The 23,428-nt window shown below is 46.8% G+C and overlaps 1 protein-coding gene across 5 annotated transcripts in view; it reads right to left on the reverse strand.

Annotated features, from left to right (window-relative positions):
- Positions 1 to 23,428, reverse strand: part of DDHD2 (DDHD domain containing 2) — a 107,198-nt gene that overhangs the window by 41,887 nt on the left and 41,883 nt on the right. For all 5 annotated transcript variants that reach the window (XM_088480400.1, XM_088480398.1, XM_088480402.1 and 2 more), the window contains 3 exons: positions 12,153 to 12,242; positions 11,890 to 12,031; positions 2,025 to 2,233 (listed from right to left, as the gene is read on the reverse strand). In XM_088480400.1, the coding sequence (XP_088336526.1) occupies positions 2,025 to 2,233; positions 11,890 to 12,031; positions 12,153 to 12,242 (441 nt within the window). The remainder of the gene's footprint in view (positions 1 to 2,024; positions 2,234 to 11,889; positions 12,032 to 12,152; positions 12,243 to 23,428) is intronic.

The following is a 23,428-nucleotide window of genomic DNA, read 5'->3' on the forward strand; positions in this document are numbered from 1 at the left end:
ACAGAGTGCTACTGTTGGAAGCAACTTTGTAAGCAAGGTAAATGATATTTATGGAAACAATCCAGGCTGCTTTTGTCTTTAAAATAATTGTTGCTTTAATTCCTGCTGTGGAAATCAATATTGTCAAATGGCAGTTCATTAGATTTCCCCCGCTGTCTATCCAAGAGACTGTTTTGGTGGGACCGAAGGTAGCTGTACTTTGTCATTTTATAATTCAAGTTAATAAGGTATAAGCATTTACAATTAGTGGGAACCTTTGCTTGCAAAATGTTCATAATTCTGAGAACCTAAGGAGCCAAATGCAGCTCTATTAATGAAAGCATGTTCATGATCGGGAAGGCACTGTAGCCACCAAATGTGGAGCCAACGATCAGTTGAAGCTGTGCATAAACTGCTCTGGGATATAGTCAATTAAGAAAGTTGGCTGGCAGAGTGCAAGAAAACATTAGATAAATTTAATTATTTCAATAATTGATTTTGATTTATCACAAGAAGAGTAATGCAAAATTCCAAGCCAAAGTGCCCCTATGCAAAACACAATCAAACAGGTTGTCGATGAAATGCAATTCATTCACCCTACAATGAGGTATACACCGATCAGCCATTACAATGAAAATCATTGACAGGTGAAGTGAATAATATAATCTTGTTACAATGGCACCTGTTAGGGGGTGGAATATATTAGGCAAGTGAACACTCAGTTCTTGAAATTGATATGTTGGAAGCAGGAAAAAATGGGCAAGCGTAAGGATCTGAGCGACTTTGTGATGGCTAGACAACTGGATCAAAGCATCTCCAAAATGGCAGGTCTTGTGGAGTGTTCCTGGCAGGTTAGTACCTACCAAAAATGGTCCGAGGAAGGACAACCGGTGAACTGGTAACAGGGTCATGGGTGCCCAAGGATCATTGATGTTCGTGGGAATCAAAGGCTAGCCCATCTGGTCCGATCCACAAATTGCAGAAAAAGTTAACACTGGTTATGATATTAAGGGGTCAGAACACACAGTGCATCGCAGCTTGCTGCATTTGAGGCTGCGTAGCCATAAACCAGTCGAGTTCCCATACTGACCCCTGCCCGCCACCTTCAATGGGAATGTGAGTGTTCGAACAAGACCATGAAGCAATGGAAGAAGGTGGTCTGGTCTAATGAATCACGTTTTATTTTACAACATGTGGACGTCCGGGTGTATGTGCATCGTTTACATTAGAAAGAGATGGCACCAGGATGCACTATGGGAAGAAGGCAAGTCAGTGGAGGCAGTGTGATGTTCTCAGCAATGTTTTGCTGGGAAACCTTGGGTACGGTAATTCATGTGGATGTTCGTTTGATACGTTCCACCTACCTAAGCATTGTTGCAGACAAGTATAGCCCTTTATGGCAACAGTATTACCTTATGACAGTGGCCTGTTTCAGCAGCATAATGTACCCTGCCACACTGCAAAAATTGTTCAGGAATGGTTTGAAGAACATGACAGCGTTCAAGGTATTGCCTTGGCCTCCAAATTCTTCAGATCTCAATCTGATTGAGCATCTGTGAGATGTGCTGGAAAAACAAGTCTGAGCCATGGAGCCCCCCCTTGCAACTTAAAGGATCTGCAGCTAATGCCTTGGTGCGAGATACCACAGGACACCTCCAGATGTCTTGTGGAGCCCATGCCTCCACGGGTCAGAGCTGTATTGGTGGCACGAGGGGGACCTACGTAATATTATGATGGTGGTTGAAATGTTATGGCTGATAGGTGTACAGTACATGTTCGATGGCACGCATAAATATATCTTACTTTTCATAGAAAGATTTATATGTATACTTGCTAAAAAAAAAAAAGATATTAAATGTATTATTATTTTGCTTAGCAGATGTAAAATGCACGTAGGGCACTTCACCAATATATATAAAAAAAAAAAAAAAAGGTTTTCAGCCAATGAGTTGATATTCAACCATCTCCCAAAAGAAACTCATACTAGAAGACCATCACTAGGCTAATTATTGTTCACTTGCCATTTACAATGACTCTTAACCTACCAAGGCTGTGTCCGGTTACTGAGACACGTCCTTTGAACATGGGGTTCCTCTCCAAAAAAAGTCGGTAGATTCGATTCATCTCCCCACACACTGTGTTCACAATAGTTTGGCAATATGTTGGGCTGTTGTAGAAGAAGAGGTCCAACAGAGTCTCGTTGGTGAACTGACGCAGGCGGTTGATGCTGGGCAATGTAATTCTCTGGATGTCACTAGTTTGGAAAAAAAAGTTAACCTTTGAGCAAATTTAAGTAACATTATTCATCCACAGAACGGCATAGTAGATACACTATGGCTAGCATCATTAAACATAATATGTTGAGTGACCTGATTAATTAATCTTGATTTAAAAGGTCAACTAAAGCAAAGTAGAAATAGCTTGATTACAACAAAAACAGGATTTTGGTACATACCGGTAAATCTGTTTATCCGATTCCACAGGGGACACTGGAGCTTGCAACACTGGGTATAGATGAGGTTGGCGTAGAGCCTGGCACTTTAATAAATCTAAAAGTGTGACTGGCTCCTCCCCCTCTATACCACATCAGCCCCATTTAAGAAAACAGAGCCAGAGAGGAGACGGAGAACAGTTCAAATAGAACAGCACACCTGCAGAACCGAACAAGACACTGCCCACAACACAAGCAACGACAAACAAACTGCAACAGAACAGGCGCAGAAAATTGTCAATGAAAAAACTAAAAAGCAGTTAAACTGTTCAGTGTCCCCTGTGGAATTGGAGAAACAGATTTACCAGTAAGTACCAAAATCCTGTTTTCTGCTTCATCCACTAGGAGAGACTGGAGCTTACAACACTGCGGATGTCCCAAAGCTTCCCGCCCGGGGAAGGAGAAAACTGGGAAACCAGCAACACCCTACGACCAAAACTAGAATCAGAGGCCGCAAAGGTATCAAACAGATAAAATAACACAAAAGTGTGCAGTGAGGTCCACATAGCAGCAAGACAAAGCTGAGAAGCAGAAGCCCCCCTATGCGCAGCTCAAAAAGTACCCACCAAGCGAATACAATGCACTGAAAATGGATACAGGTGGCGGTCGAGCAACGGCGACATAAGCCTGCCACATAGTGAGGCGGATACCACTGGCAAGGGTCTGTTTTGAAGCATGCCAACCCCACCTGGCCGCGTCATACAGGTCAAAAAGAGTATCCAATTTACGGATCCCCTCCGTACGGGCCACATAAACCCGGAGAACCCGTACCACATCCAGAGAGTCCGAACTCCCTGAAGAATCGAGTAATCAAATAAATAGCGGAGATGATGTATGATGCAAGCAGCCAGGGGGCGTTTTTTTCAAAATAACGACCGCATGTTTTGTACGCTCGTTCAGACAGAGGCGTCAGACCGCAAAGAGCGAACGGTCAATTTAAATAGCCAGTCCCTTTTTCTGAACGAGCGAGCGCAAATAGCGTCCAGCTCTGAATCAGGCCCAGAGCTCCCAGCTCAGATACGCACCTAGCCGTAGCCAGTGCCAACAAAAGAACCAGTTTCCAGGTGAGAAACTTCAAATCCACCTTGTCTAAGGGTTCAAAAAGCACGGAGAGAAGATAGGAAAGGACAAGGTTGAGATTGTATGGGGAAGTAGGCAGAAAAAAGGGGACTGGACTCAAAGCAACCCCCGGACAGAAAGTTTGACCCTCCAGGAGAAGGGCCAAATGATGCTAAAAAAAAAACATCGTTAAAAAGGTAGGGACCTGCACCTTCAGCGAGCCCAAACAATGTCCAGCATCTAAACCTTATTGTAGGAAGAGAATTAGATGATCTAAGTGAAAGGAGGAGGAACCACACCCCTCGCACCAGGACACATAGGACTTCATATCCTATGGCAGAGGTTCCCAAACTTTTCTGAATCATGGCATCCTAGAGTATCAGCATTGTTTTCACGGCACCCCTAAGCCAAAACTTTGTTATTAAGAGATTCAGAATAAAATGTAGTAAAGTGAAGTAAATTGTGCTTACCTCTCATTCTTAGGTTCAGTTATGTGGTTGTGGACAGGTTTCAGCTTCTGTTTGTTCACATATTTACATTACATTGACCATAAATAATTTGATCTGGTGCTGGACCACCAACCTGAGGCACCCCAGGGTGCCACCGCGCACAGTTTGGGAACCACTGTACTATGGTAATGAGCAGATGTAACAGGCTTACGAGCTCCGAGCATAGTAGGAATCACTCTTTGTGGAATACCCACTCCTTAAGATGGCGGTCTCAACAGCCATGACATTAAACGAAGCCAACATAAGTTGGGGTACACGAACGGGCCCTGTTAAAGCAGATTCGATCGTAGTGGCAGAGGCCACAGATCATGTACCAGAAGGAACAAGAGATCAGAGTACCAATCCCCGATGGTGCCAGTCCGGCGCCACCAGGATGACTGTATTGGCTTCGCGCTTTAAGCGATTTGAGAACCCATGGAATCAGTGGAAATGGTGGGAATAGGCACACTAGGTTGTACGGCCAAGGGAGTGACAAAGCATCCACTCCGACGGCCTTTGGGTCCTGTGTCCTGGAGCAGTACAGAGGCAGTTGACGATTGTTCCTGTAGGCCATGAGGTCTATTTGCGGTCTGCCCTAATGGCGGGCCAACCGTAGGAAGACTTCAGGGTGTACAGCCCATTCCCCCGGATGAAGATCCTGACGACTGAGGAAATCTGCCTCCCAGTTGTCCATAGCTGGTATGAAGATCACAGAGATGGCCTCGACGTGTCTTTCTGTCCACTGAAGAATGTGGCTGGCCTATCACATTGCCATGCGGCTGTTAGTGCCCACCCTGCCATTTGATGTATGCCACAGCCGTGGTACTGTCCGATAGTAGGACCGGCAACCCTTGCAGGAGGGAAGCCGCGGCATGCAGTGCTTTGTAGACCGCCCGGATTTCTAGGACGTCGATCATTAATAGAGACTCCTGGCGCGACCAATTTCCCTGGAATTGGTTGTCTAGGGTCACTGCTCCTTATCTGTGAAGACTGGAGTCCGTGGTCATCAGGATACAGTTCCAGATGCTAAAACAACGCTACGCCAGAAGGTGATCCGTCCGGAGCCACCAGATGAGAAATGCGGGTCTGCAGAGATAGTCACCAGATGATGCATTTGAGACCCAGACCATTGGGACAGAAGATCCAACTGAAACGTCCTGGAGTGATACCTGCCGAACTGGATAGTCTCGAAGGACACCACCATCTTCTCTAGAAGCCTGATGCAAAGGAGTATCAATACTCGTTTCAGTACCAAACAGACCAATTCCTAAATGGCAAGCGCTTTGTCCACAGGAAGGAAAACCTGCAGTGAAACTGTGTGCAGAATCATCCCGAGGAATTGAAGCATCTGAGATGGTACCAGCTGGGACTTCTGGAAATTGATAATCCAGCCGTGTTGAGTGAGGATTTGATGTGTCAGGGTCCCATGATTCAACAGACTCCCCTCCGACGAGGCCTTTATTAGGAGATTGTCCAAGTATGGGACAATGTTCACTCCTTGAGAGCAAAGATGGGCAATCATCACCGCTATCCCCTTGGTGAAGACCCTGGCAGTCGACGATAGGCCAAATGGCAGGGCCTGAAACTGGTAATGTGAATCCTGGATTGCAAAGCGAAGGAACGCCTGGTGTGGTTCCCAGAAGGGGTGTGTAAATACACATCAGTGATGTCCAGGGAACCCATGTACTCTGCAGCTTCTAACCCTGCAATGACTAAGTGAAGGGATATCATCTTGAATCTGTGAAAAGATACAGTAGGTATAGATTAAATGATTTTAGGTTCAAGATGGGCCGGACGGACTCATTTGGTTTTGGAACTATGAATAGATTGAGGTAGAATCTCAGAGTCCTCTGGGGAGTCAGAACCAGAACATCTGAATCCAGTAGCCTGTTGATTGCCTGCTGGAGAACTAGTTGCTTCACAGGATCAACTGGAAGAACTGTGGTGAAAAACAAACAGGAGGTGGAAGCGCAAATTCTATTTTGTAACCCAGAGACTTGAAATTCCGATCCCAAGAATCGGAACACGTGTGGATCCAATCTTCCATAAACCAGTGTGGATCCAAACTTCCTGCAGGTGGGACGGAAGCCCTTCATGCCGCAGGTTAATCCACACGCTTGGGGTCCGGACGACGGGAACTAATAGCCGGGCGTCCTCTAGAACGACCTTGTCTAACTGCCGAGGAGGCACATCTTGGTCTGCAGGGGAAGCTAGCGGGGGCTTGTCAAGGAAGGTAAAAAAAAGTACTCTTGCTGCCCGTGGCCAAATAAATCTATTTGTCTAGTTCTGATCCAAACATGATAACACCTGTAAATGGAAGTCTTTCCGCAGCACGTTTAGACACCACATTAGCTTGCCAAGTGCGAAGACATAGGGCTCGACGAGCTGCTATAGCTGAAGCCAAAATTACAGAACCTACCTGTCCAACGTCTCTAGAGGCCTCCCCCAGATAAACCGTGGATTCCTGGATATATTCAGCTAGAGAGATAAGATGTGCTCTTGGCGTATTTGATCTTCGTTCCTCAGCCAATTGTTCCGTCCATTTTTCTACCGCCTTATTTACCCAGGACCCAACTAGAGCCGGTCTAAGCAGGCGGCCATGTAAATGGACTTGAGGGTGGTTTCCAGTTTCTGCTGAAAACCTTCCTTCAAGGCCGTAGCTCCAGGCACTGGAAGCGTAGTTTTCTTCGAAAGGAGAGATACTGAAGAGTCAACAGGTGGAGGATTTTTCCATTTATTTCTGTTATCTACAGGAAAGGGATAAAGAGAGAAATTGATGCAGAAGCTGAAACATCCGATCTGGATGTTTCCATGCTGCCGCTATTGGTTTATCTAATTGGAAAAAAACAGGAAATGTAACAGCAGATTTTTGTTTCTTACCAAACGAGGATGAATCCAGTGATTCCTGTATCTCCAAAATCTGGCACGTGAACCTCACGAGAACCGCCAGGATAAGAGCACCCTGTGAAGGGGCCTCTGGTTCCTGTGAGAAGACCTCTGCGTCTGAATCCTCCAGCATTTCACTTTCCTCCTCCTGAGAGGAATTATATGCGTCAGATTTTTCCTCAGATTGAAAAATCGCTGGAAGGGCTCATTTCCTAGGAGGCCGACTCTCCACAGTGTCTGAGGCTTTAGAAGAACCCATCTGGACTAAACAATCCACGGAACGGGTTAATCCCTGAGCCCATTCTGGTTCAATTAGCTATAGCAGACGAGTAAGAAGTGCTGGGACTCTCCCTTGCAGCTTCCCTTTCTCTCAGAGATGCAGCCAATTCAGGATGTTAAATCTGCTAAGCTATGCATCCAGGAAGGCGGTACAATCTGGCCCTGCGCAGTTGCAGCAGAACTGTCTAAATCACAAGTTTCACACAGAGAAGAGCCTTCTGAGCGAGCATGTGTAAACTTCTTGCATTTAGAGCAAGCAAACAACTTTTGTGAAGTCTTATCTGCTGCCTTAGCTGCCATGATGTGCACACGCGCGCACAAACACACACACTCTCTACAGACAGCCTGTCAGAAAAGAACAGATACAGGACAGCAACCAAAGAGACAGAGGATAGAGTGAGAGGAGCAGCAATTACAATAATGCTCCAAACCTTAAGGGAACAATAGCCCCAATGACTCTGCCTCCATATGAAGCAGTGGATACAGGGATACAGCAATATTTCAGCAAACTAGCACCATCTCAGAGAGCTATCCAAAGGAGTAACCAGACATCAAAATGGTGCCACTCCGAGCAGGACGCACTAATTGAGGAGGAGGCTGTGCAGAGGGCGGCGCTTAGTTCCTCTGAGAAGTTCCAATGGCCACCAGAATCAAGCCCAGCCCCTCTCCTCAGCCGGGAATGGAGCCAGACGCGGATATCAGCCGGGATGTACAACTGGCTCTAGTAGTATAATGCCGCTGTGCGGCATTCAGAGGCGCTTTCCCTTTGTTAGATGCTGCCGGTGGCTGATCTTAGTAAGGAGGGAGCGCGCGTTTACCCTAACAGTGACAGCTGCGGTAGCACCACGCTGTCACTGACAGTGCCATCAGGGAAGGAGGGAGTAACAGTGACAGTCGCGGCAATTACGAGCTGTCACTGAACCCAGACTTGCATCCACCACTCCTGGTAACCAGGAGCGGTGGTAATACTTACACATGCCGCAGGGTTCCCTGAGCGATTATTGCTGCGGCTGGGATCCTGGGCTCAGGTGGCGGTGAGGGTCCCGGACACTAGCCGTGTCAGCTGTGGCGGCCTCACAGAGACAGGATGTCTCAATATATAGGGGCTCCCTCTCAGAAGCACTGGAGACAGGCTGCAGTAGCTGTGGCGGTGCCCTTCCCTGCGGCTATCAGTAGCACGCAGACTGCCGCAGTAAGCAGTCTACCTGTCCTCATTGTAAATACATTGACAGGGGCTAGAGACAGCACCGATGTGCACCGGCTCTCTCTGGCACTTTTTAACAATTGGGGCTGATAGGACAGAGGAGGAGCCAGTCACGCTTTTAGATTTATTAAAGTGCCAGACTCTACTCCATCCACGTCTATACCCCAGTGTTGTAAGCTCCAGCATCCCCTACAGTGTGCTCCCCAGAATTGTTTTTTAGCCGGGTGGCATCAAGAAGTAGCCGGGTGGGGGCCTTCGCAATAATAAAATGTTTTAAATCCTGACCTTATAATGATTTAAACTTGAAATAACTATTTATATATTAATTCTCCTCTTCTTCTTAGAGGCAGCTTTTTCATAATCAAAGTCTGTAGGATCTGGTCCTTCTTGGGAAATCAGCATCAGGTTATTTAGTGTGCTCTGCTTCATGCAATTCCTTCAGCAGCTCCACAGATACTGTCCCCACTTGCTGGCACCACATAATATATATTTTTTAAACAGTCCTCAGATACTGTCCCCACTTGCAGGCTACATAGAATATATATTTTTTTTAATACCGCTCCACAGATACTGGACCCACTTTCAGACTCACAAATATTGTCCCCACATATTTTTTTTTTCAGCTCCAACACAGAGAGAGTGGACAAAGGTCTACTCTCTATAACCAGTTCAGGCCACTGTTCCCGCCTTAACAGTGCGCCTGTGCTTTAATACAGGGGGAGGGATCTTTGCTCTCCAGTCTGACACCGCCCCTCCACCCCGTTGCAGCTTCCCCTGCCAGCACTCCCACCCGCCCCAATTTAACTGTACATACAATGGGGGACTCAGTAAAAAGTGTGGAGCAAGGAGAATGGACAGATTAAGTTTACATGTAAAAGCCCAGGCTCCTTCCCTTTTATATCCCAGTTGTCTGGGAACATTCATTTTGTGAAATGCCCGCTGGAGCCGGTTGTTTCTGTGCAGCTATTTCCAGGAGTCCTCATGCCTCCAGCACTTTTAATGTGGTTCCTTTTAACCAAATCTGGAATTCCTAAAAGTCTTATTGACAGTGGACAGGTTCAAAAGTCTTTGCACACAGTCATCAACAGCATGGAAAAAGACAAGTTCATGGGGCCAATGGACTTCAAAGAGGTCTACCAACCTGGAACAGCGGGGTCTCCTCATTATTGCTGTTCAGACCCTACCTTTTGGCCTGACCAAAGTAACAGTGGTATTCACATATATCATGGCAACTATGCATGCCCCTCTCAGATGAACTGCTGATCAAGGCAATTTATCTGGCCATGCTGCAGACTCATGATCTGGAAACAGTCCAGACGTTGGACGCTCACAATTGGATTCTCATATAGCCATATATCATCCAAGTGAATGACCTTCACAGAGCCTTCTGTTTGACAGCCACCAGCACTGTGTTCTTATCTAAGGATAAGTATGTCTCAGGACATTGTGATCCCAGCTGCAGAAGACGAGGGCACTCTTTGTTTTCTGGATATTGCCAGGGTATTTTCAGGGTGTGCAGTCTAGGACCCTTTCCTATACACTCCATTTATTGTGCTTCTTTGCACACCTGAAGACATGAGACGCCTTCAGCCTAGACTAGAACCCCTCCCTTATTGGTTTAAAGCATGGAGTCTGGTAAGTCCTACAAATTATATACTGTAGTGCAACTTTGGGTGGATTTTTGGGGCATGGGTCCCCTGGATTGCTTTGGTTGGTCTGCTTCAGGGCATCACATTATAACATATTTTTTGCACATTTTAACACTTTTACTGTTTATTATATTTGTATTTTCACTTCTTCATCCTACAGGATATATGCAGCCATAGCTGCTATTACCCATCTTACTTTACACTTCACCTTTCTCATTAGAGTGATGCCCTGGGGTGGCTCGGCTGAGCTGGTTTGGGGGGTGTCTTGCGCGCTGGATTTTACCCCTAGTATGTTAGGGACCTACCCTATAGAAGTTACCTGGATATGGTGGGTAGGCCCATAACCTTGGCCATGATTATGCTAAAAACCTCTATTTATTTATTGCAAAATTTTATTGCATAATGTATTTATATATAATTAGTAATTTGGAGTTGTGCACCTGTGATTTCTCTTTTATTGTCAGGGTATTGAAGATGTCTGTCCATACAACTCTACACCTCCACAGATTTGCTTATTATTAACATTTAATTATATAATGCACACATAATACATAGTGTTTTACAGAGAATATTCACTCACATCATAACAAGTACAGGAATCCCATATTTTCAGTTTAGTAGTTATATAGTATCTCCAATGGTGACAGAATATTTAAATATATAACTGTATTAGAAGGTCAAATATTCTAGCCAACCTTGCATAAAAATAATCCAATGGGCAGACAGATTCAACTTTTTAAAAGTCACCAAACTGTAAAATTAGAATGCCAAATGAAGGAATCCTATATGTATAGATTATCTTAATCTATACTTGATTTTATTAGAACAACCCAAACTGAGAAGTGCATTATTTTTCTCTAGTCAAGGTACTAACTTTGCAATATCTGAAACATTTGTACTTTAATTTATAACAGTAACTAGAGACCCACCCCAGCTTTGCGTTGGAGCAATTTTGAATTTAGTGTCATACTTTTTTTTAACTGAGGTCTTAGAAGATTGCTTGTAGACAGTCATTTTTCCTACGGACATCAACATTTAAAGATTTAGTTTTGACATGAGGCAAAAGGGCTACATAAAGTTGTCCATGAGAAAAACAATGTCTCCACCTAGGTCAACTCCAGCCACGTTAAGTGTCTGTCCCTGTGCTTTATTTATGGTCATGCCTAAGCAGACTCTTAAAAGTAATTGGAATCGTTTGACATTAAAGAATAGTTTTTTACATAAATTAAACAGGAATGGTTAAAAAAAAAAAAAAAGTGAAAAACTGAAATTTTGCATCAATAAACAAGGTTTACATCGGTTTTTTTTTGGAGACACCGGACAACACGAATCAATCTTTACATGGTATAAAATAAACTCCTTATAAAATCGTTGTGATATATCTTTAACAGTTTAGGCAGCGTAATCGAAGGAAACGCGCGGTCGTCAACTTTTTTCATTGACTTGCTCTACTAAAATGGTCACGGCTAGGCTCCCTTTTGTCATACATTAATGTTTCATACACCTAAACCTTCCTCGACAAATGTTCTATAGAATAGTGAAAATTGCATCAAAATCTGTCAAGTGGTTCGTGAGATTAGCCTGAACAAACAGACCGATGCCTACCAGGGACTTTATTTTATACTATGTATACTGTAGATAACAAATATGCTGTCCAATGAGACAAAGAAGCATATTCAATTACAGTACAGCTGTCTTGCTCGTTTTAGCTTGCACGTCTATGGGGGTGTGAGCTGAAATGAGCGGGAAGCCCGTGGCTGGAAATCTGTTAATGAACTGGGGTGAAAGATTCTGACGGACCCGATGTCTAATTGAATAGGCGGCAAAATATAAGACTCTTTAACATGCACATACTTGTCTACTCCAGTAGCATCGGCATGCAGAGCGCTGTGCCAGTTCACAGGGAGGAATTCAACCCGACCGATCTGGTCTTTTTCATGAGCTTTCTTGAAGTGAGCACGAAGCAAATTCAAGGAAACAAGCCGGAAATCATTCACTGGGGAAGAAAACAAAATCACACCAAGCAGACAGATTCATGCCGGCCGATGGTCAGATGCAGTGCTAGAGAGGTCACAGCTGGCAGATTTTTTACTGAGGTCATAGTAGACCTAACTCACCACATTGCACAATGCTTCGAAACTGTAGGTCACAAGCAGGTCCGATACCATGGACCATGAAGACCAAGTGATTGATCTGGGCTGGCTCTCCTGAAAGTACAGAGAATGTTACTATAAAAACACAGAAGTAGAGCACACTGTAACAAACAAAAAGAGGAATTTATACTGATATTAAATTATTTTCTTAATAACTGTAGGAGCAAACATAATAGTGTATAATGATGTAAGGAAGGAGGATTAAAACAGGCATAAAAATTGTTGTGTGTTGTTTTTAAAGCCTGTGAACTGAACAGGATTGCTAGCATTTTCTCAAAAATACTCCATGGCAGACATAATGTATGGATTTACCCCTTAGTAAGCTAAATGGATAGGGAAAACAAATTCCCAAGCTGTCCTAACAAATAGACAACATGGGTGGGAATACTGCACTGCTGGTGGACACAACAACATTCCTACGAGGGCTCTTCTCGAGTATATATTTGTATGGTTCTGTTCCCGGTTTAATGTTGTTAGATGGTTTAGTGTAATGGTGTAATTGTGCTATAACTCTGCTTATTAACTTGGTTAAATAAAACCTTACACCCTGCCTGGGTTAATCATTACATCTGTCCACAATATAGTGGTGGATGACAGGCTGAAGTACAGTCCAATAAGCAATGTCTTGGTTTGGGAGTCAACACTGGTTAACTCCAGGTACTCTCTCTGCTGGTCTGCAAATTGGCAATAGGTTCCCTGGTGTTTTGTCAAGGACAATGTAAAAATATATACATGGAAAGAATATAAGATCTGGATACTTTTTCATTGCCTTGCCACCATCTGTGCCCACTTACTGCAGGCAAAGAAATATTTTAAAAAAGGCGACTTATGTCTTACCTGTTAAGTCTTTTTCTTCGACTCCATAGGGGACACAGGGATGATTCTGGGTATAGCCTGGAAAGAGTCTGGGCACCCAATAGTTAATGTAATTTACCCATAAGCCAGGCTCCTCTCCTCTATCCCCCCCCTGATCCCAGGCACTGGACCTCAGTTTAGTTTGCAAGCCCATGGCAGGAGCGAGGCAGAGAAGATAGAAAGCCAGCATACATACAGAACCATACATACAGTATCATGGAAGTACAGCCGGACCGGTCACCCAGGAAACACTCCCCCGGCAGACAGGTGCCTCAGGGTGGGCGCCCTGTGCCCCCTATGGAGTTGAAGAAAGACTTAACAGGTAAGACATAAGTCTTCTTTTCTTCTTCCTCCACTAGAGGGCACAGGGATTACTCTGGGACGTCCTAAAACTGTCCTTTATGGGCGGGGACGCTCATGAGCTTCAGTGAGAACAGATCGCCCAAAGTTGAGGTCCAAGGACGCAAAGTGTCAAAAGTGTGGATCCTGACTATGAGCAGATAACTATGTGACAGCCTTACAGTGCAGTTCTGCAGAAGCCCCACAGCGTGCTGCCCAAGAAATTCTCACTGACCGGGTGGAATGGACAGTCACCACAGCAGGAGTAAGAAGATTCGCCAAGAAGTAAGCCTGGCATATGGTAAGGCGAAGCCAGCAGGCCAAGGTCTGCTTAGTAGCCTGCCAGCCCCGCTTATGGACAGCATACAAGATGAACAGAGTTTGACTTGCGAGTCTCTCTGGTCCTCTTGACATAGAGCCGGAGAGCCCTCACCATATGCAACGAAGCCTCCGCCCGAGATGGATCCGTAGTCTGGAATGCACAAACTACTATTTCTTGATTTATATGGAAGCAGGATACTACCTTGGGAAGGTAGCCCAAGACGGATAGAAGCAGGGGCCATGAGACAGAAGATCTGTGGAAGATGCATAGAGGTGTCTATGGAGAGACTCAGCAGATCTGCATACCCCACCCTCAGGTGGAAATCCAGAGCCACCAGGATCAGAGGGCCTGATTCAGACCCGCTCGCTAGGATGTGTTCGCACACAGCCAGCCAATGTTTGCATTCTACGCATGCATCGCTGTGCCCGAACCAGTGTGAGCAATAGAGAAGTGTTCACTCACTGCGCATAGACAGCCCGGCTGAATGAGTGACAGGAGAAGCAGTTTGTGGGTGGTGAGAGGGGCTGGCCGCTAGAAACGGGGGAGTGGTGGTGTGAACGCAGGCGTGCCTGAGCATCTTAACGCCGTTTCAGAGGCGTGCATAATTAAAGAGGCAGAGTCATAGTACACGTCACTTGGCTGAATTTTACACTGAAGCGCTCGCAGAGCTTGTGGTAGGGTATGGTCAACCACAAGTGCTGTGTATGCATCTGATGTTACTGACGGCTGCATACACTTCCTGGAGATGACATGCATTAGTGGGCGTCTTAATAGAGGCTGGTGGGCGTCTGCATACACAGAGCGATTGCACGCCAAGACATAGTGAGCGTGCTAATGCCTTGCCGTGCAATCGCCTGACTTGATGGATTTGCATACGCTGGCTGCATGCGAATGCATTTAGCAAGCGGGTTTGAATCAAGCCCCGAGTTTGAACTTGCGAAGGACCCTAGTAATCATTGAGATCGGAGAGAAGTTATCAATCAGAGGGAAGGTCCAAGGAACCGCTAGTGCATCTACCAGGAGAGCTTCCGTATCGTTGATACGGAAGCAATATCTCGGAAGCTGATGATTGTAGCGAGACGCCATCATGTCGATGTCCGTTAGGCCCCAGCTACGGACTAATAGCTGAAAGACATCCGGATATAAGGCCCACTCGCCTGCATGGACGTTTTGATGACTTAGGAAGACCGCTTAACAAATTTTCCCAAAATGACGTCCGCCCAGCAAAGAATTCTGCTGATGTCTTGCATGGCTCCTTGACTGCGAGTGCTATGTAGGCTACCGCGGTTGTGTTGTCCAACTGTATCTTCACCGGAGGTCCCCAAAGTAAGTGCTGTGCCTGACACAGAGCCCTGTACATGGCACAAAGTTCTAGGATGTTCATGGAAAGCAGGCTCTCCTGACGCATCGAACGGCCCTGAAAGATTAGATGACAAGTTACAGCCCCCCACCCCCAAAGGCTTGCATTGTTGGGGAGTAGGTCCCAGTCCTGGATCAAAAAAGGGGCATCCCTTGTCCAGATGAGAATGCTGGAGCCACCACAGTAGGGAGACACGTACCTCCTGGGGGAGTATTAAGAATCCGAGCCTTGAGGTTGAGGTGCAATTTGATCCAACGCTTCAGAATGAGTCCCTGGAGAGGACTGGAGTGAAACTGACCGTACTCCACCATGTCGAAAGTTGAAACCAACGATCCCAGAATTTGCATGCACAAGTGAATGGACACTCGATGCTTACTGAGAAAGGTGCAAATTTGGTTTGTAATGAGAAGATCTTGTCCGGAAGGAGAAAGACTGAGTTCTGGAATCTAAACAAGGCTCCCAGGTGGACCATCTCCTAGAATGGAAATAGCGTTGACTTCTTCCAATTGATTATCCTCCTGTGTGATTGAAGAAGCTCTACCGCCAGATGGATGTGATCCCTGAGTACTGCTGGAGATTGTGCTAAGAGAAGCAAGTCGTCTAGGCATGGTAAAATTCTGACGCCCATGTGGCGCAGATGTGCTGCCATGACCTCGTGAACACAAGAGGGGCCGTGGACAGACCAAAAGGAAACGATTTAAATTGGTAGTGGTTGGTTTGGATAGCCTGAGAAAATGTTGGTAATTGGCTTGTATAGGGATATGCAAAAAAGCATCCTGCATATCCAATGACGCCAAGTCCCCCGGTTCCAATGCTAGGATGATGGACCAATGGTACTCCATGCGGAATTTGGAAATCCGGAGAAATTTGTTTAGGCGTTTCAAATTGAGAATGGGTCAAAAGGATCGGTCTCTCTTCTGAACAGGAAATAGATTGGCGTAAAAGCCTAACCCTCTCTGGGACGAGGGAACAGGAATAACGGACCCATGAGAGCGCGAATAGACGCCTCGAGAGTCTGACTGAGTAGAAAGGCCGAAGGAAAAAAAAACCATGAAGGTGGACGCTGTCAAAACCTGAAGGCATAGCCTTGAGACAACGCCCCTGGCATAAGCGTCTGTTGTGGTCTGCATCCACACAGCCAGCTTCTTTGCTTTTTGGCAGTGACCGGACGCCTTTCGTCTAGGTCGGCCCTGGTCACGGGTTAGCGCGTGTGGACTCCTCCTCACCGTCAGTGACCGCCTGCCACTGACTCCGCCCACTGTGCTGTGGGCGTTTACTGAAGCTGCCACCACCAAGTTCCTTTCAGAGGCGCTTGGAACCGCTTTTTACGTACAATCAGGCTCCTACCTCGGCACCTGGAACCGCTTCTGCTGCGTATGCATTGATTAGCTGCGGCCACACCCCGATTGGTGTCGGCCGATTCCTCCTGATCCCGCGCAATGGACCAGGTCTGCACGGTAGCTTGGCAGAGGGCTTGAACTTGGAGACGCTGAGCTCTTACCCAGAATAGCCGGAGAACGGAATAGCTTTTGGCACAATTCTGTTGGTCGCAGGGTACAGATGTAATTGAAGTAAAGGCAAAAAGGTGTTTCTTCTTCGGGCTCCACAGCCATCACATTGGTGCCTGGATGAATCCATAAACCCCAAACAGTTAATCCAAGCTCTCAGCTCCCAGGATGCACTAGGTCCTCCCCCATATACCCCACCCCTCGTCACAGGGCGTCAGTGTACTGTTTGGTGCGAGAAGGCACCGTACTAGCAGTGGGACTGCAGGGCAGTCCCGAAGTTCAAGCTCTACAGGAAGGCAGGGGCACATGGTCCCGTATAGGTTACCACGCGTCAAGCAGACGCACGGGTCCCTGCTTCATCAAACCTTGCCGGCGCCGCAACGCTAGTTGCGGCTAGTGATTTCGACAGGGGCTCTGCTCTGGACCGCGCCGGGGTGCAGGTAAGTGGGAATGTGGGCGGCCGCCTACGCCGCGGTCGTAAGCGGTCCGTCCTCCGGCTTAGAGACTGGCCGGAGGATTGCTGTGTGGGTAGCCAGTCACTGGGTCTGCTTTCACAGACCACCGGGATATGACAGCCGGGGGGGGGAGGGGGGGGGATGGCGGCGGCCATGTAAGTTGCCGGGTGGTCCAAACAGCATAGGTGATGCACGCCTCCCCGGCAGCCCCTCCCCTAACCCGAACTACGATCCTTCTGAGGTCCCGCTTTTGGGTTGCTCCACCCAGCCTTCCTATTTAAGTCAGCTACAGACCACTCTCAGTGCTCTCTATGGCTGTTGCTCAGGAAGCATTGGGTCAGTCTCCCTGTATACTTCTCCTTTGGGATCATTTATACAGAAGCTCCATATATGCTACTAGGCTTTGCTAATTATAGCGCATGGGAGCCTAAACAAATTGCATAGACTCTGCTAAGTATATATACATTGTTTATGACCTGTTGAAACTGTGTGTATGTATTATTTACATTTCATTACTGTTTCTCTGCCTGCAGCCGGTGTGTGAGGTGGGGTCACATGTATATATAGATTTAGACTTTTAAATATGTCAAAAGATTCTGAAAGGCAGGTGGCTGAGGCCCCTCTTTTGATATCATGTGTAGCCTGTAAGGCAGGCTTGTCCTCTCAGGACTTTGTGCAAAATGTCTTATGTGTTCGTTGTTTTAGAGAGTCTCCACAGCAATAAAATTTGCCGCCATCGGGTCAGAAACCCCCTTGGGCTGCTTTTTCCATGGCCCAGGTGGCCGAAAGATTAGCAGTTCCAGCTGCTCCGGGGATGAGAGTTCAGCAGCCATTGCAGCCAGCTGTATTTATGCCTCCTATGTTGCCATCTTGGATGGATATGTATGCGCATGGGCAAACAGGCCCTTCGTCGTCTTTGGCTTTTCAGCAGCCGCCTCAGATAGCCAAACCAGTACAGCCAAAAGCTAGAAGACGTTTGGCTACACAGGCAAATCAGGACACAGATTCTGATTGGTCTTCCGAGGAGGATGAAGTATCCTCTCAGGGGTCTCTCTCCATAGAAGAGGGGGATCTTTTTCCAGTGGCTAATGTCCCATTCTTAATTAGGGCGGTCAAATCGGTTTTGAATATCGAGGAGGCAGAGCCTATACATAAGAAGGCTCCGGTGTTTAAGCGCCAGAGGGTGGTCAAAGCGGAGTTTCCCTGGTCGGAGCATTTATCGGAACTTTTGGGCGAAGCTTGTAAAGCTCCGGACAAAAGGTTCCATGTGGCTAAAAAGATTTCGGCTTTATATCAGTTTTCTTCTCAGCAGTGTTCTAAATGGGAGGTTCCAAAATCAGTGGATACACATGTGGTACATTTAATGAAGTCTTCCACTTCACCAGTACCTTCAGCCTGCTCCCTTAAACATCCTACTGATAAGAGGCTGGAGGGTTGCCTTAAGACAATTTTTTCAATATCAGGGGCAGCTACCCGGCCGGCAATGGCTACAGCCTGGGTGGCTAGAGCCATAGAAGAATGGATGAAGGCTTTGGCTGAATCCTTGCCTGAGTTGTCCAAAGAACAGCAGGATATAGTTTCCTATGTGAAGGAGGCTTCTTCTTACCTTGGAGAGGCAGCTCTAGATGCGGGGATATTGTCCGCCAGCGCTTCAGCAGCCTCTGTAGTCGCTCGTAGAGCATTATGGTTAAGAGATTGGAAGGCTGATTCGGGGTCCAAGAGGGCCTTAGAGTCTCTACCCTTCACAGGTGGAGTCCTTTTCGGCTTGGAATTAGACAAAATTGTAGCCTCGGTGGCAGCCTCCAAGGCTGCAGGGTTACCCTCAGCATCAGGTCCTAGACAAAGGTCTTCTTCCTTTCATACCTTTCGTCCTCAGGGGAAGGTCAGAGGTCAGCCCTTTGGTAGAGCAAGTGTTGGTAGAAAACCATCACCTAAAAAGCCCTGGCAAACCAAACGGCCGGGTTCCAAGCCTCAGGATAAACCCGTGGCCTAATGGGACAGGCCTCCCCCTGGGGGATCCCAGGGTAGGAGGCCGACTTCTTCGGTTTTCGAACATCTGGCATCTCACAACAACAGATTACTGGGTTCGGGAAGTAGTTTCACAGGGTTATGCACTAACGTTTTGGAGAAGTCCGCCCCAAAGGTTTTTTTCCGTACCCCAGCCTGTGGGGTCTGTGAAAGCGTTGGCTATACAGCAAGCTGTTCACTCCCTGCTGAAGACAGGGGTAATCATCCGAGTGCCACAGGAACAGGTTCAAAAGGGCTTTTATTCCAATCTGTTTCTGGTTCGGAAGCTAAATGGGTCTTTATGACCAATTCTAAATCTAAGGGACCTCAATACGTTCATACGAGTATCCAAGTTTCATATGCAGACACTGAAGTCAATAGTATTAGCCTTGGAACCAGGGGACTTCATGATATCCCTCGATATTCAAGATGCTTATTTACATGTGCCCATTGTGGTATCCCATCAACAGTTTCTGCGGTTTGCAGTAGGGCAGGACCATAATCAGTTTCAGGCATTACCGTTCGGCCTGTCCACAGCCCCTTGGGTTTTTACCAAAGTCATGGCGGTGATAATGGTAGCCCTCAGGCACCAGGGCATCAGAGTTTTGCCTTACTTAGACGATCTCCTTCTGCTAGGGCAATCTCCGCAGGAGTTGATGAGGCATCTCGAGGTGACAATCTCTTGTTTGCAGAGGCACAGTTGGATTGTGAACTGGAAGAAATCCTTCCTTCAACCAGCACAACAGTTGGTGCACTTAGGAGCACGACTGGACTCGGTAAAGCAGAGATTGTATTTACCGGGAGAGAAGATTGCAGTCCTACAGGGGCGCATACGCCATCTTTACACAACAGACGAGTATCCGTGCATGCGGCCATGCGAGTGCTGGGGTCAATGGTATCCACCTTCAGCATGGTGCAATATGCACAGTTCCACTCCCGGCCGTTGCAATGGTGGGTTCTCTCACGCTGGAACAGGGATTGTCGGTCGATAAAATCTCAGAAGATCTACCTCTCCCCAGAGGTCAGGTTGTCCCTGACTTGGTGGTTATGGACGGACCACCTCAACCAGGGTCGGCCGTTTTGGATATCGGATTGGACTCTCCTCTCCACCGATGCCAGTCTTCGGGGTTGGGGAGCAGTGTCAGGCCCGCATGTCTTCCAGGGAAGATGACAAGGGTAGAAAGTTGTCTGCCCATAAATGTACTGGAACTGAGGGCAGTTTTCAGGGCATTGGTACAAGCCCAGGATGTTGTGCACGGCAAGCCGACAATGTTACCACAGTAGCTTACCTAAATCGGCAGGCGGGCACCCGAAGTCGGGGAGCCATGGCAGAAGTGTCAAGGATCCTAGTATGGGCAGAACGTCATCTTCCTGCGATAACGGCAGTTTTAGTACCAGGGGTACAAAATGTGGAAGCAGACTTTCTAAGTTGGCAGGACATAGACGCGGGGGAGTGGGCTCTCCACCCGCAGGTATTCCAGGTCTTGGTGGACAGGGTCTTCCAGAGATAGACCTTATGGCCTCAAATCGCAACCACAAGGTCCCCAGGTACGGGTCCAGGACCAGGGACCCACGGGCAGACTTCACGGATACGTTGTCAGTAAGGTGGAAGTTCGGGCTGGCGTATCTTTTTCCGCCTCTAGCTCTTTTCCCAGGGTGGTCCGAAAACTCAAACAAGAAGAAACCATGGTGATATTGATAGCCGCTGCTTGGACCAGGAACATTGGTTTACCGATCTACAAAACCTCTCAGTGGACACGCCTTGGCCACTTCCTCTCAGGCGAGATCTGCTGCTACAGGGTCCCTGCTGGTATCCGGATCTCCCTCGGTTAGCTTTGACGGCGTGGCTCTTGAAGCCTCTGTTTTAAGAGCCAAAGAGTTGTCAGTGCCAGTAATAAAGACCATGATGAGGGCACGAAAGCCTTCTTCGGCCCAGGTTTACTATAGGGTTTGGCGTTCTTTTTTTCAGTGGTGTAAACTGAGAAAATATGATCCTAGTGCGTTTAGGATCTCCCGAGTACTCGCTTTTTTCAAGTCAGGGTTAGAGCAGGCTCTTCGTCTGGCCTCCCTAAGAGTGCAGGCTTCTGCGCTGGGAGTTTGGTTCCAGCGTAGGGTTGCTTCGTTGCCTGATGTAAAAACCTTTTTTCAGGGAGTTTTGAGGGTGCAGCCTCCGTTTGTTCCTCCGGTAGCACCATGGGACTTGTCTTAGTTCTTAAAGCTTTACAGGCTTCCCCCTTTGGAGTCGGTAGATCTCAAATGGTTAACAGCAAAAACAATTTTTCTTTTGGCCATCGCTTCTGCTAGTAGGGTGTCTGACCTGGCAGCCTTGTCAGTTCGCTCTCCTTTTCTAGTTTTCCATCAGGATAGAGCACTGCTGCGGACCCGAGCAGGATATCTCCCTAAGGTGGTATCACGATTTCATATAAACGAAGAAATTGTGGTCCCAGCTTTTCATGTGTCAGGGCTGTCCTTAGGTGAGGCTTCCCTGGATGTTGTGCATGCTTTACGTATTTACGTGGAGCGCACCAGCAAATTGAAGAAGTCTGATCCTCTTTTTGTTCTTTATGGCTGCCATAAGTGGGGATGGCCGGCCAATAAGCAGACTTAAGCAAGATGGCTTCGTATGACCATATCACAGGCATATACTCAGGTGGGTCGTAGGATGCCAGACTCGATCAGGGCACACTCTACGCGGTCTGTGGGTCCTTCGTGGGCAGCCCGCTGGGGCGTGCCTGCGGAACAATTGTGTAAGGCAGCCACGTGGTCGTCTGTCCACACCTTTAGAAATTATGCATTTGACACCTTTGCCTCTCAGGATGCCTCCTTTGGGCGCAGGATCCTCCTTTCTTCCGAGACACAGGAGCGTTCCCGCCCTTAGGGGTACTGCTTGGGTATATCCCCAATGTGATGGCTGTGTACCTCATGGACCCCGAAGAAGAAAATAACAAAGGTATGTCATACCATAACTCCTAACTCCTTTTCTTCAAGGTCCATGGGGTCCACAGGACACCCACCCTAACGAACCTAGTGTTAATGGGTAGTTTTGTTGTGTCTCTTAAGTGGTTCTAGAGAACATATGTCCTTCCTTCTTACCTCTGTTTTGCCTTCTCTTTGTGGGCTTTGTGACAAACTGACGCCCTTTGACCAGGGGCGGGGTATATGGGTGAGGACCTAGTGCATCCTGGGAGCTGAGAGCTTGGATTAACTGTTTGGTGCCTGGATGAATCCATAAACCCCAATGTGATGGCTGTGGACCCCATGGACCTCGAAGAAAAGGAGTTAACAAAAAGGTATGTCATACCATAACTCCTATTTTATTGCTCAATGTCTTAAAAAAGACTCAACCTTCCGAATGAAGGGGTACATTAGCATACAGAATTCTTATCAAGTCAGCAGTTCTTCTCCACAAAGGATTTTCAGAGATGTACAACCTACAGGGCTCACAGGCCCTCTTTTTATATCATTCTTACACACAATATCACAGGGGGGTAAATCCGCCCTGGGTTCCACTCAACCAATCACGATTCCTCACATAATATAAATTTAACAACATATTACATTTCAAAAGGAGTCACCCAATTTCCTCCTTTCTAATCTACCACCTAAAAGCAGTTGCTTCCTAAACATAAACTGATTTAGCATACAGTATAACGGTCTCCTAACATGTTGATATAACATTTCACAGGAAATGGTAAATGACATTCATCCTTTGATACATTTATCACACAGTGACAAAATATCTATGTGGAGTAACCAGCAATAGTGTTCGCTTTTGTCTTCTTGCAATATTCCGGAAATCAGGAAACAAATACTTTTTCCCCAGAAGTGCAGACACACAAGAGACAGTCTCAGGGACATATCAAAGGATGATTTGGCCATTTGACTCTCTTCACACCTTCCCACAGAAAGCTTTGTTACACAAAGGGTTTGACCACTATCATAGGTCAGGATAATTAACATATCACTTCCTGTGTCAGGAGGACAATCCCCATTATAATATACTCTTGAACCATATTCCTATAAGTGCATAGCATATTAAATATACTCTGCTTCATGCATTGCAGATCAGCTGCAGTGCATTACAGCAATACATACATACATTCTTTAATACAGTAGTTTATTATAAACCACGTGCAGTGTGCTTTTACACTGTGTCCTGTGACTGTTTCAGCGCTGGTCGCAGTGGGAGCTGGCTCTCCCAGTCTCCCAGCGTGCAGCCACACTCTACCCACACTCCTGCAGTGCAGCAGGTCCAGGCCGCGGCATATAAAACATTAAAAGCACACTTATTAACACTCAGCGCCTAGCGCAGAGTACACATTTACAATGGGCGCCTGGCGCCTTTTGTCCTTTTAAAAATGGTGCCACAGCACGGGGGTTAACCCCTTCAGTGC

The sequence above is a fragment of the Taudactylus pleione genome, unplaced genomic scaffold, assembly GCF_031769625.1.
Source record: "Taudactylus pleione unplaced genomic scaffold, aTauple2 ptg000253l, whole genome shotgun sequence".
In the NCBI taxonomy this organism is placed as follows: Eukaryota; Metazoa; Chordata; class Amphibia; order Anura; family Myobatrachidae; genus Taudactylus; species Taudactylus pleione.